This window comes from Lycium barbarum, chromosome 5 (assembly GCF_019175385.1).
Source record: "Lycium barbarum isolate Lr01 chromosome 5, ASM1917538v2, whole genome shotgun sequence".
NCBI classification, from domain to species: Eukaryota; Viridiplantae; Streptophyta; class Magnoliopsida; order Solanales; family Solanaceae; genus Lycium; species Lycium barbarum.
Window position 1 is genome coordinate 23,384,338 of NC_083341.1, and position 14,122 is coordinate 23,398,459.

General features: G+C 33.6%; 2 protein-coding genes across 2 annotated transcripts; one reads left to right on the forward strand and one right to left on the reverse strand.

Moving 5' to 3' along the window:
* Positions 1 to 3,357: 3,357 nt before the first annotated feature.
* On the reverse strand, positions 3,358 to 4,940 carry LOC132639321 (uncharacterized). The gene is made up of 2 exons (XM_060355773.1): positions 4,625 to 4,940; positions 3,358 to 3,578 (listed from the first exon to the last, which is right to left on the reverse strand). The coding sequence occupies exons 1-2, from the start codon at positions 4,938 to 4,940 to the stop codon at positions 3,358 to 3,360; spliced, it is 537 nt and encodes a 178-aa protein (XP_060211756.1).
* A 2,693-nt stretch (positions 4,941 to 7,633) lies between these two features.
* On the forward strand, positions 7,634 to 8,308 carry LOC132642387 (stigma-specific STIG1-like protein 2). The gene has a single exon (XM_060359611.1). The coding sequence runs from the start codon at positions 7,703 to 7,705 to the stop codon at positions 8,165 to 8,167; it is 465 nt and encodes a 154-aa protein (XP_060215594.1). The 5' UTR covers positions 7,634 to 7,702; the 3' UTR covers positions 8,168 to 8,308.
* The last annotated feature ends 5,814 nt before the right edge of the window (positions 8,309 to 14,122 follow it).

Below are 14,122 nucleotides of genomic sequence, written 5' to 3' on the forward strand. Positions count from 1 at the left end.
AAGGTTGGGGCAGGTGAGGGTAGTCAAACATTTGGGGGTAGTAAAGGCTTAGGGTTTGAAGAGGCTGCTGGTCTTGATGAACCCTTGGGTAGGACTTCAGCTGCTACTGCAGCTACTACTACTTCAGCAGTTGCTGATGATGATGATGATTCTGACTTAGAAAGTGAGAATGAATCTGAGGAGTCTGAAAATGTAGTGGTAGAGGAAGGTGAAGAGGAAGGTGAAGAAGAAGAAGAAGAAGAAGAAGAAGAAGAAGAAGAAGAAGAAGAAGAATTTGATAGTGATGTCCATGAGGAGGATAGGAATCTAAGGAAAGATAGGGTGGCTGTAAAATCAAAAAAGAAGAAAGAAAAGGCTAAGAGATCTGAAGGGATAGATTTAGGGCCAAAGGGTGTAGATATGGGACATGATGAATATTTATCTAGGAGTAAGAGTACATTTGAAGGGAAATTGGGTGAGGATGAGCCATTTCATGACTCAGATGAACCTGTTAGAGTTGAAATAGAGACTGATTATGATGAAGGTGTGGTTGAAAAGCCTACCAAAAACTCAAGGAGACCAAAAAGAATTAGAAATAGGGTATATTTTTTATCCTAAGTGTAAAAAAATAGTTTGGGAGACTGGTCTTGCATTTGAAAGTGCTAAACAGTTTAGGAAGGCACTTACTAGCTATGCAGTTCAAGAACATGTAGAGTTGGATAAATATGTCAATGAACCAACTAGGGTGAGGGTAAAGTGTACTGCTGGTTGTCCATGGTTATTGTTTGCCAGTTACGATTCTAGAACAAATGATTTTGTTATGAAGAATTATAATCCTGTTCACAAGTGCAATGGCACAACAAAGAACAAGTTGGCAAATTCTTTGTATATTTCAGAAAGGTACAAGGATAGAATTATTTCTGAACCTAGCATTAGAATTTTTGAGCTCCAAAATTTGGTAAGAAAGGAATTGGAGGTGTATATTGGTAGGATTGTGGCAAGGAAAGCCAGAAGCATTGTTTTGCAACAATCATGAGTGACAATGTAAAGGAGTTCAAAAGAATTTTGGATTATAGGGATGAGCTTTTAAGGGCTAATCCAGGTAGCACATGTGTGGTTAGGCTGAGTGAAGAAACTTTTGAAGGTGGAATCAAAAGGTTTAGGTCCTTTTATATATGTTTTGATGCCATGAAGAAGGAATTCAAGGCTAGTTGTAGGAGAGTAATTGGGTTGGATGGGTGTTTTCTAAAAGGTGTTAGTAAAGGCCAATTGCTTGTGGCTGTTTGTAAGAATGGGAACAACCAGATGCTACCACTGGCTTGGGCAGTGGTTGAAGTTGAAAATACTTTTACTTGGAGATGGTTTGTCAACATTCTAAGGCATGATCTTGAGCTTGGAGGTGGGACTGGTTTGACAACTCTTTCAGATATGCAAAAGGTAATGTATTCTTGGTTATTGATTTCTGATTTTTTTTCATTCTTTTTAACTTATGTTGCTTTACTGTCACCTAATATTTTTTACATGTTATTGTAGGGTCTGGATATAGCCATTAAGGATCTGTTGCCAAATGCAGAACAAAGAATGTGTGCAAGACATGTGCTTGCCAATTTTTCAAAAAAATGGAAAGGCATAGAGATTAGAAACTTCTTCTGGAGATGTGCTAGTCCACATATGAGCAGGAGTTGCAAAAAAATTTGGATCATATGGAGAAGTTAGGTGATGGAATAAATTGAGATTTGTTGTATTACAACATAGATAGGTGGTCCAAGGTCTACTTTAAATACCTCAACTGTTGTGATAGTGTTGACAACAATATGACCGAGAGTTTCAATTCCTAGATTTTGGGGCCAAGGCACAAGACCATTATCACAATTCTTGAGGAAATTAGAGTCAAAATGATGAGAAAGGTAGAACAACTAAGAGAGTTTTCTGGGACTTGGATAACAAAAATCAGCCCAATGGCTTTGAAGGTATTGCAAGAGAACACATCAAATTCAATGAAGTGTACTCTTAAATGGAATGGTGAATATGGCTTTGAGGTCAAGGATAGCTAGGGTAATAAATTCATAGTAAATATGAACAACAATACTTGCACTTGTAGATCTTGGATGCTGAAAGGTATTCCCTGCTGTCATGCCATAGCCGCACTTCATTTCAGAAAATTAGAACCTATTGACTATGTTGCACATTGGTACATTAAGGACACTTACCTCAAAACATACAACTCATTCATTCAACCTGTTACTAATATGGCAATGTGGCCAAAGTAAACCAATCCTCTTGTCCTCCTACCTGAGATTAAAAAGTTGTCAGGTAGTCCAAGGAAGTGTAGAAGAAAAGAGCAGACAAAAAACAAGACAGGGAAGCTGTCAAAAAGAGGTGTTGAGATGACCTGCAGCTTGTACCATGCAAAGGGTCACAATAAGAAGGGTTGTCCTATTAATCCACAATCTGTGAGAGGCAGAGGAAGGGCAAGGGGGAGAGGGACAGGTACTAGTTCAACAAGGTCAAGTGTTGGTTCTTCTACAGTACCAAGTAATTCCCAGCCAAGTAGAGGAAGGGGAAGGCCAAGAGGTTCTACCAAACAGGTAAAAACTTTCCTTGTTATTTACTACTTGATTAAATATTAGAGTCTTACATTGAGTCTAACTACTTAAATATGAATTAGACCATGGCTGCTGCAGCATTTCAATCTGGAAGGGCTACAGGACAGTCGTCTACATCACAGGTATTACTTAGCTTGTTAAATTACCACTTAATCAATTTTTCAATTCTAAGTGTTTGACACCTTAAATGTGACTTAGGCTTCTGATGCAAGTGCATCAGTTACTGGAAGAGGGGCACCCTTTAAGAGGCCAAGAGTTGTGGGAATGGGAGTGCTTCAGACCCAAAGTGGTTTCAAAATTGTCAATGTAAGTTTGCAACCTCATTAACCATTTACTGCAAACAATCTAGCCTAATAGAGATCTATTTTGTTAATGCAGCCTGGAATGGCAAATCAGTCTTCAACCATGCCTATGAATTCAGCAGTAGTCACTGGTAGTCTTGGACATCACAAACCAAGACCAGGAGGACTAAAATGGAAAAGGAGTCCAGGTATAACACAACAAGGTCTTCAACAAATGAGTGGACAAAAGAGAATGAAAACAAGGGCCAAAGCTGCTAAGTTGAACTCTTTAAGTCAAACAAGTTCATCAACTGCCCAGAAATGAAATGGAAAAATGAAGTTGAATTAGTTTAGTCTTGTATGTGTATGTCTTTGGTACAGACTGTTATGCAGCAGTGACTGCAGATTTTGATGTTGTTTTTGTGAAACAATTATGGTAGATGATGTACATTTGTCAAACAAATATGCACTTAGGCTTATTTTAGTCTTTATCAATTCTGAAGATGTGAATGCAATTCTGCCCTGTATTGACATTCTATTCTTGCAATATTAAGCAAATGTGACTGCAATTTTGCACTGTATTGACATTCTAATCTTGCAGTATTTAGCAGCTGTGACTGCACTGTTGCTGTATATTTCCTGGTGTTGTGACAGTTCAGTCTTGCAATGTTGTGTATGACATTAAATGCATAGAGAAGCTGCCCAGCTGTGACTGCAATGTTGTGTATAACACTAAATGCAGTAAACAGATTTGAGAAGTGTGTAGATTTGAGCAGTCAAACACATTGAATGGATGCAAGTAAATGCATTGTACAGATTTGAGCAGTCAAACACATTGAATCCGAGTTAGTAAATGATGGTAGTTGGTACTTGGGAGTGATGGTCAAAACCAATTAATCCGAGACTTCATTAACTACTTGATTACACTAACACTATAACTCAACTCAACTATAAATAGGCCTTCTTTCCATCTCACTTTCACTCAACTCAAATAACTCTTGACTCATATAGTGATATTAAAGAGGCAGCCTTCATCTAAGATGGATAACATGGAAATGGCCGCATGTTTTGACAAAGAATTGACGAAATCGTACGTCGAAAAAGACGATTTCGTAAGTGTTATCGTATTATATATTTTCAATTGTTCTTTTACCTCTTTTGGTAATAACATGTTTTTTTTTGCAAATCCTTCCAACTGACATACTGGAATTTCTTCCAAACACCAACAAGGACGCTGTTGTTCATTACGATGATCATGAGTATAATATGAAATACAAGGTTGGCGTATAAACGCGCCTCGCTCAAGGCTGGAAAACCTTCATTGATGCTGCCAGATTAGGGATAGGAGATGTGTTGTGTTTTAAGGCATGTTTAGATGAGAACCGCATAGTGTTTTTTGTTCATGTAAAGGAGGATCCGGAGATCGTAATGATAGATTAGGTCTCCAGATTCTCTATTTAAAGTAATTTATAAAATTTCTTGACTTTTGCTCTCAATTTTCAAGGTAATATTTTCCATAACAACAAAATTCTTCAATAAGAGCATAAAGTTCTTCCATGACATTTACATTACAACAAGAGCATAAAGTTCTTACATTACCTACTACGTGATTACAACATACAACAACATAAATTCAGTTGATTAAGGACGCCACCAAAAAGCCAATAAATATTCCCCATGAAGTCAAAAGCAACATCCTTGTATTTGCAAGTTTCTCCTCCAAGTTTAGAACTTTTTTCAAGTCAAATTGTTATTTACTCTTCAAGCCAATTAATTCCTCCTTCATTTTGTTCACTTCAATTAGATGTCTAGCCTCAATGGCAATTAATTCTTCTTGCAATTTGTCCCTTTCGAGCTTGACCGCATCTAACGACGACGTTAAATTTTGAATATTATTCCACTGAATCTCAGGGAACAATTCATCTTCCCATTCCCAAAATCCACAAGAATTGCCCTTAGGCCTTGGACATTTGTAGAATTTCCGTCCGGGATTACTAGGAGTCGATGAAGTGAGGTGTTTTGCAATGGTGCCACAATTACATTTTACGTGAGATGAACAGCTACCTTGAGACATTTATGAACCCACAAAATTTTCGAATTAGAACAGAGAGTGATTATGGACAGAAATTTGGAGGAGAAATTTGGTGGAGAAATTTCGTGGAGGAAGAATACATATATGAAGGAGCAATGGTGTGAGCAAGAGGAATTTCATGAATGGAGGAAAAAAAATGGGGTTGATTGAAGGTGTGATGAAGATGAAGAACGATTTAGGGTTCTAAAGGGTGGTGGGTCGGGTTGGGATTAGAAAAGGGGAACGGTATTATAACCGTTACCCCCGTATTAAATAATCGATTTCTATTAAAAAAATGCTAAAAAAATTTAATTAACGCGCGGGTCAGGCACTGTCAAACACGCGCTCAGGTCTGGGCCACTAGAGGGGGAAAATAATTAAAACGTAAGTTGTTAAGGGGGGTAAATAAATACAAGTTAAGTTTAGTTTCCAAATGAGTTTTCGTGTCAAGTTTAGGGGTCAAATGATGTCTTTTCTCAAGATTGAATGAAAATCATCCAGAAAATTTCTCGAATGAAAATCATCCAGAAAATTTCTCAACATTCGTTTGTCAAACTTATTTTTCAATAATATTTCAATAAGCAAAGTTTGCATTTAGCTCTACATATGTATCCAAACATCTCACAAGTTATGCCAGACAGTAAAACTTTCAACACTTGACATAATCTGGAAAAAAAATATAAGTTTAGATTTCGCTCGGCAAAGTTTACATTTCGCTTGGCACATGTATCATAACATCTCATATGTTATGCCAGACATGACAAAACTTTCAACACTCAACATAATTTGATAAACGACATAAGTTCATATTTCACTCGGCATATGTATCATAAGTTATGTGGGACACGGCAAAACTTTCAACATTCAACATAATCTAAAAAATACTACACAACTTATGCCACATAACTTAACTCCTACAAAACTGTGCCGAGCGAGACAACAATTCAGTTTTCGAAGATAAATGTTACAGAATTTATGTCGAGCGACGCATGTCTGAATATTTTTATTAAATGAGCATGCAAAAATTAAAGACCATAGATATGAAGAATTAAAAACCACAAATATGTGAGGAAAAATTTAAAGATGGGTGCGTTCGATGGGAAATCCGTGCAAAACCTCAACAGAAATATCTACCGTGTTATTTGGAGTTGAGCAGTGGATAAAGATTTTATTTGATCCCTTCGAAATATATTTTTATTTAGATTGTACATTGAGGGTTTTATATTTACACATTTTATTAACACTAGTTATTATGTACGTGTATTGAATGTATAATTCCTGTCAATCATTGGAAAAACTGTATCCAAATAATATAATTTCGATCTCAACCATGTTCTAAAAATGCTCGTTTGAATTATAACATATAGATTAGGTCATCAAAAAAATATCCACAGGTAAACCTCCGTAAAATGTGAATTTAAAATATCATAAGATTTATTTACAAAATTGCAACGACATGATTGTGTACAAATTGTTTATACAGGTGGTGCATATAAATTACTTAAAATAAAATCTTTTTCTTTTCCTTGTAGTATCAATAGTAAAAAAATTATAAGTAATTAGGAGCATCTCTCTTTTGTAGTAATTTTGAATGATATGTTAAGAACCATAAAAATATGCAAAAGAGGACTTTAATTTTTTTACTTCTGTAACCATCAATTTTGCAACAGTAGCAAACAAAGGTATATACACTCCTTATACGTGTAAAATTTTCTTCTAAACCACTTTAATTAGAACTTGCTATTACTTAACTTTATTTTTCAACAATGAAGAAGTAATGAAACTAGCTATAGAGTCTTCAAATTAAAGACAACAATACCTATTTTTAATTTGTCTATAAACTCTATAATATTACTTAACTTCATTTTTCAACATGCAAAACCATGCACACACTTAAGCTGTTTCAAGTCGGCAATTTTTCAAGCAAGCAAAGGTACTAATATTGATTAATTAATCATTATATATTTCTTCAAGTCATTCCTAAGTTTGTATTGCTGCTTCTTCACATTCCGCCGGCTCTTTCAAAAGTCAACCCCCAACTTATTTCACGTTAAATTAAAGTATAATCCCTAGTTTACTTATGAGTTTGACTAATATTCATGTAAAGAGGTAAAAAGTAGGGGTTGAACGTGGGAGCTGTATTTTTACACTGCCATATCATTTTAAATTATTTATTCTAACAGACAAATAACCTGTTTTATTTTTAAAATTATTATATATCTATACATTTTACGAAGGATTGCCTGTAAATAATTTTTACGTGCATGATATATAGTGTAAAAAATATTTTTAACACTGTATATACTGTAAGTATAAGAATTTTTTCACACCATCAGGCATCTTTACCTGCTGTAAAGGGGAGCTTGCCTTATTTCAAGAAATGTGGAGACTTGTAAATTTATACTGAAGGCGTATATGACATCAACTCTTATTTTATGACATTATTTCATTTTTTATTTGTTCTAATAAAATTGACACTTTGCTATATCTGATATCGTATGTTCTATATCTGGAAAAGATAGAATATTAAACTTTTATCGCAACGAAAGAGGACACATTTGGAAGGTATTTCGTTCTTTTTAAACTTTATACCGCCCATAGTCAACTTACTTATTTCCATATATAATAAGTCAGGAGGGACTATATATATGAAACCCTTCAAGTCTCCCAAACTCATTACCAGTCTCAACATTTCATTCTTCTTTCCTTTCCCTCAACAACAATAACCACATTGAGAACCTCAACTTACATTTCACCTTCTCGAAATGATGAAGGTGATGAAAATCTTGATCCCCATCGCCATCGCCATGGCACTAACCATCGTCATCATCACCACCACCACCACCACTCAATCCGTTAACACGGAAATCGAGGAAGAAATCTCAACTCCAAAGTTGCTTCCTTTGAAGAGGAAAGTAGCTAGTCGTTTTCTCGCGGAACAGGAAAATCCAAAAAACCCTAGAGCAGCAGATCACTGCCACAAGGACCACGAAATCTGTCAGGCATTCGAAATCGGGGGCAAAAACACGACATGTTGCAACAACAAATGTATTGATTTAATGTATGATGACAAGAACTGTGGTGCGTGCAAAAAAAAATGTCCTTTTACTCAAACTTGTTGCAGAGGTCAATGTGTGAATTTGTCATTTGATAAGAGGCATTGTGGATATTGCAACAACAGGTGCATGACTGGTGGATACTGCTTTTATGGCTTGTGTGATTACGCCTAAGGTTTGGCAATTTAACGATTTATAATATAAGTTCGCATTATATTTATGATGAATAAACAACCACATTTGATTTGGTGGTTGACCTTCAAGAACATGATTATACATGATTATTTCCGTATTGATTCATACAAAGTTTGTTGTAATAATTCCAAGGATTGTCTACCACAGTGTATACTGTAAGTTATTGTTTATGTCAAACCAATTTTTGTGCAGGATTAGCCAATTTGTGCAATTTTCGAATATGATTTCTTTTTTAATCTAAGAATCTTGGCGCTATTCTTTTGTCCGTTCACAAATTTTAATTTACTACTGCTAAAATTCTTTATCTATTTGTTCATTGATGAATTTTTATTTATATACACTAGCAACCATTTGGATTTTGAGGTGGATGTAGTGTTAGAGTTATGAATTCATTAGAATTCAGTAGTTTTAGCTTAGATACGTATATATACGTGTTAAATCTTTTACTAAATAAGTATAAATGATATATATTTCGAACGAAGTAAATCAAATGGGATTAGGTAAAATTTCGAATTCGAACTTATAAAATTTAAATCTTGAATCGATCTCTACTTATAATGTTTCATAAAGAGTTCATTTATTAAAGCCATTTCTTAGTTGTTTGGGTTTCGAAATCCTTAATTAGAACCTTCTGATTTCTCTTTTGCATAGCAATTGTGTGCTTAGATAGTATATGTACCAACGATGAAAAAATTCAAAAGAAAAAGAAACATGGGTTGATTAATCCATTTTACTTAATATTCAAGAAATTATGCTTCCTTAGAAGTCAAATTAAATTTTGAAATTTCACATGTAACGTGATAGTTAAAATTGAGTTTAAGTTATATACATATTTAGTTTAAGATATTTTTCACACTATTAAATAATCCAAAAAATATTTATTGGTAAATATACTGATAAAATAAAATTTTATAATTTTGAAAATAAATTCAGTTACATGCTACAATAGAGAAATATGATTTGATAATATAAATTACGTTTACGTATATAACTTAATCGATCTCATTAAAATTTAGCAATACAATTTAAAAATATACACGTCATACTCTATAAGTTTTTTCGGGGGCCTTCAAATTGGGTACACATATATGCGTTTTTGGGTTAAGGAGCCAAGGTGGGAGAAGGGAAAAGAGATAGTCATAGGAGATTGAATCATGCACCGATAGGATACAAAGTTGCACTTTGTCCAGTAAAATCCCACAACATACGATCGAGGTTAATTAATATAATTTTTTATGGGTTAATTATAATATTAAACACCCTTTTAATATGACGTAGTTTTGATACTCACCTTATATTTTATGATCAAAATACTTACATTTTCTATACTATGAAAATTCTACAGTTACACTCCCTATGAATTATATTCATAAATAAATTTATTAAAAGAGAAAATAAAAAAATAACAAAAAGATTCTATGAAGTTATTGTATAAAATATTAAAAAGAAGATAATCAACAATAACAAAAACAATATATGTTGTGTAATCCAATAAGTACGTGGGGCAGGAGGGATGCAACACGAGTACTTCCCTGGTGGTCACATGAGTTATTTGTATGAAATACTAAAAAGAAGAAACACTTTTGATAAACATTTGATTAAAAAGAGAATAAACATTTTTCCAAAACGTAACATTTATATTCTAAAACTCATAAATTGTAAATGAACACAAATTACTTAATAAGATATACCAACTACTAATAATAACTTTCTTGAACTATAAAAATGTAAGTTCTTCGTAATTTTATTTAATTATAATATTTATTATATAGAAATTTCTCTTCGTTTTTTTAGGTTTTATATTTATTCTTTCACTTCAAAATTATCTTAAATTTACTTAGTTAAATGAAGCCTCACTTGTGTAGAATTTTCATTATATGAGGTTCAAATGTTTTTAGAAAAATAGGAATAACAACATAGGGGTGTGAGTGTAATAATATATCGCGTGAAGTGTTTGATTTACAATATGGTCTACCCGTGACTAAGTCATAGTACAAGGGTGTTTAGGTGTAATTAACTCCTATTATTATGTAACTATTCCATAATATTTTTCATTCCAGGGCAATTTATAGTTCAAATCTGAAAATTTCACCACTAACTATTGAAACCTTTTTAATTCACCGATTTGCGCAATAAAAAAGGAATCTTAATTCCTTGGATCGTAAACATGCATGTGAATTGTGACTACCTAGCAAAGTGTTTCTCAAAGCAATCAATAGTCAAAATTGATCGACTTTAGATATACCTAAAATTAAAGACATAGTAGTTAGATTTTTAATTATTCTTTTGTTTCTCTTCTTTGCAAGTTTTTCTTTAGTGTTAATATGCATGCAGCTGTTATTGGACTATTCAACAAGCAAAGGCAACTATTGATTATTTATTACTCAAAAAGACAATTCAAAATTACGATACTGTGTCTTTGCTTTTGCTTTTTATTTTTCATGATTTCCCCCTTTTAATTAATTATAATGAGTTCCCCTTTAGTTTATTATTATTGCAACTCCCCTTTAGTTTATTATTATAGCAACTCAAAGTACTCTCTTTGAGTACAAATCTCATGCTTAATTCCTCCAAATCTCATGCTTAATTCCTCCCTAAGCCATGGTGTTAGCTTGAAGTGTTCACCTCACATGCTATTAAAAGAGAGTTTAATTTAAATCCAATTGATACATATTTTAAACGGCTCTGAACCGAGTTTGCCGATATATTACTGTTTCGAATATTAATATATGCTTAATATTAATATTTTCTTTCCTAATCTTATAAGGATTGTCAAATTGAAAAAAGAAAACGGCCTCCCACCTTTTCTATTCCTAAGTCAAAAGGATTTGGGTTTCTAAATTAATGAAACATCAAAACCTTTCTCCATCTAATATTAGGATTATCATGTTAATAAAAAGGGTTCAAGACCACTAATCATATTATTGAGCATTTGTTAGAGAGCGAAGTTTTAATACTCTGCTCAACTTATTCATGATGAAGTATCAAAATAAATCTAGAGGAAAACAACGTAAGAAGTTGGCCAAAAAAGATGAATCTATTACAGAATATCTAGGGTTTTCTTTTGCATCGATTCCTAGGAAACCAAGGACAAGAACAATCATAAAAATAATTGTGAAGAATGATCAAAAGATTAATTCATCAACTAGTTGGATTGATTATAAGACGGAGTGCAGAAAAGAAGATTCAAAGACTACTAATAAAGAATCATGTGATATTGATTACTCTATACCACTTTCAGAATACGAGATTCCAGGACCTATTCCTGATGATCTTGATCCATTTGCATGGGATAAAGATATTGCCTTTAACTTTTTGGGATAATATCCCAGATTTAGATATACATTATGTATACATTGAGGCGAATTTGCTATGTACATCTTATAGCACGTTTAACTCAAAAGGTTAAAATTACTCTTTCTGACATTATAAATTTATTTATGGTGCCTAATATTAATATTCTCTTTCATTATCTTGATTGTCATATCAAAAAAATAATTCTCCCACCTTTTCTTTTCCTAAGTCAAGAGGATTCTGGCTTCTAAATCAATGAAACATCAGAACTTTTTTCCATCTAATATTAGAATTATCATGCTTATTGAGAGGGTTCTATGACCGCTAAACATATAATTGAAAATTTGTTAGAAAGAAGTTTTAGTACTCTGCTTAGTTTATTCATGATAATGTGTCAAAATAAACACCGGAGGAAAACTACGTAAGGACCTGGCAAAAAGGTTATTACTTAACATTTAGGGTGTTCTTTTAGATCAATTCCTAGGAAATCAAGGACAAAAACAACCATAAACATTGTGCAGAATGAACAAAAGTTTAATTCATTAACTAGTTGGATTGGCTACAGGACGGAGAACAAGAAAATGATTCAAAGGTACTGACCAAACGTGTAACATTTTTTACTTTAAAACCACTTTCAGAATATGAGATTCTAGGACCTATTCTTGATGATCTTGATACATTGTCATGGGATTAAAATATTATCTTTAACTTTTGGAATAAAATTTCAGACCTAGATGATATACATGATGTATAGATTGAGGCGGATTTTCCATGTAAATTTTATAGCATGTTTAACCCAAAAGATTAAAAAGGTTTAATTTACTCTTTCTAACATTTTAGATTTACTTATGGTGCCTAATATTAATATATTCTTTCCTAATCTTATCAGGATTATCATATTAAAAAAAAAAAAAAAAAAATATCTCCCACATTTCTTTTCCTAAGTCAAAAGATTCGGCTTTCAAAATTAATAAAACATTAAAACCTTTCCCCATCTAATATTAAGATCATCATGTTTATAGTATTGAGATTACGTGGCTAGTGTATTTATGTTGTAGTCATGTTTTTATATTTTAACCAATGTATTGTGCTTTTTCTTATTCTTGGTTAGTTTGGTTAGTTTTGCATAGTCGGTTAGCTTAGCTAGTGCCAGCTATGCACCCATTTTTAGCTTGTACATATATAGGGATTAGATATATTTTGCTATTAGTTAATCAAAAATTTCCCAAACCTTGTGTCCATGTATTTTCCCTCTCATCTCTCTCTTTTTATCATTTCTGATATTTTGTCATGGTATCAGAGCTACAGGCTCGCTTATTATTCGATTTTAAATTCACATTCTCATTTTTTGTGAATTCTCAGTGAATTGGGATTCCAAAATTGAGGAATTGCAATTTTTGGTTTTTGTTGGATACTCACGGTTTTATACTCAGAGTCTCACAATTCGTGATTGTTTTCCTGAATTTGTGATTGTTTCCCCTCTTTGAACATTAATTTTCATCAATTTCACATGTTTTCGTCGATTCTAACCCTATTTGCTCCAATTTCTCTCAATTTGTTAAGAGATGACTGAAAGCGTAAGGAATTCGAAAAGTCAAACTGTTGATTCGAGTAGTCTACTATTCATGCACCCTTCGGAGAGTGCCGATATTTTGTTGGTGCCAGTCATATTCGATGTTACTGGATATAGGTCGTGGAGAAGAGGTGTACTCAGAGCACTATCAGTGAAGAACAAAGTCGGTTTTATCACTGAAAAATGTAAGAAACCAGATGAAAGGGCCGCTACTTTCGATCAGTGGTTGCGTCGTGACGACAAGGTCACTTCATGGATCTTCAATTCACTCTCAATAGACTTGCGAGATAGTTTGCAATACGTCAACAATGCCAAGGAGTTGTGGCAAGAACTGGAAGATCGATATGACGAAACGAATATTGCAAAATTGTACCAGTTACAAAAATCTAAGTCAGGGTCCCCTAGACATTACGGGATACTACAAAAGGATGAAGAAGCTTTGGGAAGAGCTTATCACTTTGAATGCACACGCACAGTGCACTTGTGTTTGCACATGTGGAGCTAAGGCGAATATGCAGAAAGCAGAACAAGATAGAAGGTTAATTCTCTTTCTAATGGGGGCTTAATGAAGTTTATACTGTGGTGAGGGGTAGTATTTTAATGATGAATCCCTTATCTACTATTGTACAAGCTTTTTCTATACTAATCCAAGAGAAAAAACAAAAAGAGGTTAAGCCTAGTAATCAATTGTTTATCGAATCTACATTCATGAATGCAAATGGAGCAAGTAGTAGTAATTCAAAAGGAAACTATGCATCCATGAATGAAAATGGGGTTAGTAGCAGTAATTCAAGAGGAGCATACAATCAAAATCAAAGTTTTACCAACACTGGAGGTTTTAGGACTAACTATAATCAAACCGCCAATAATGGATACAAAGGAAATAACTACAATCCTAATAGGCCTAGACTGTTTTGTGAACACTGTAAAAGACCTGGACACACAAAAGATAAGTGCTACAAGCTTCATATATACCCACGTACTCCTCATCCACCAAAAGCCCCAAGGTACAACAACTACAGTGACTACAAAGGAGAGAGGGTAGCAGCAAATGTGTATGGTGATGG

Excerpts from the sequence above, each read along its gene's own strand:
- LOC132639321 (XM_060355773.1), bottom strand. The coding sequence starts at position 4,940 with ATGTCTCAAGGTAGCTGTTCATCTCACGTAAAATGTAATTGTGGCACC. Across the intron at positions 3,579-4,624 it reads GGAATTAATTGGCTTGAAGA|TCACAGCTGGGCAGCTTCTC; the intron begins GTAAATAACAAT and ends ACAACATTGCAG.
- LOC132642387 (XM_060359611.1), top strand. The coding sequence starts at position 7,703 with ATGATGAAGGTGATGAAAATCTTGATCCCCATCGCCATCGCCATGGCA.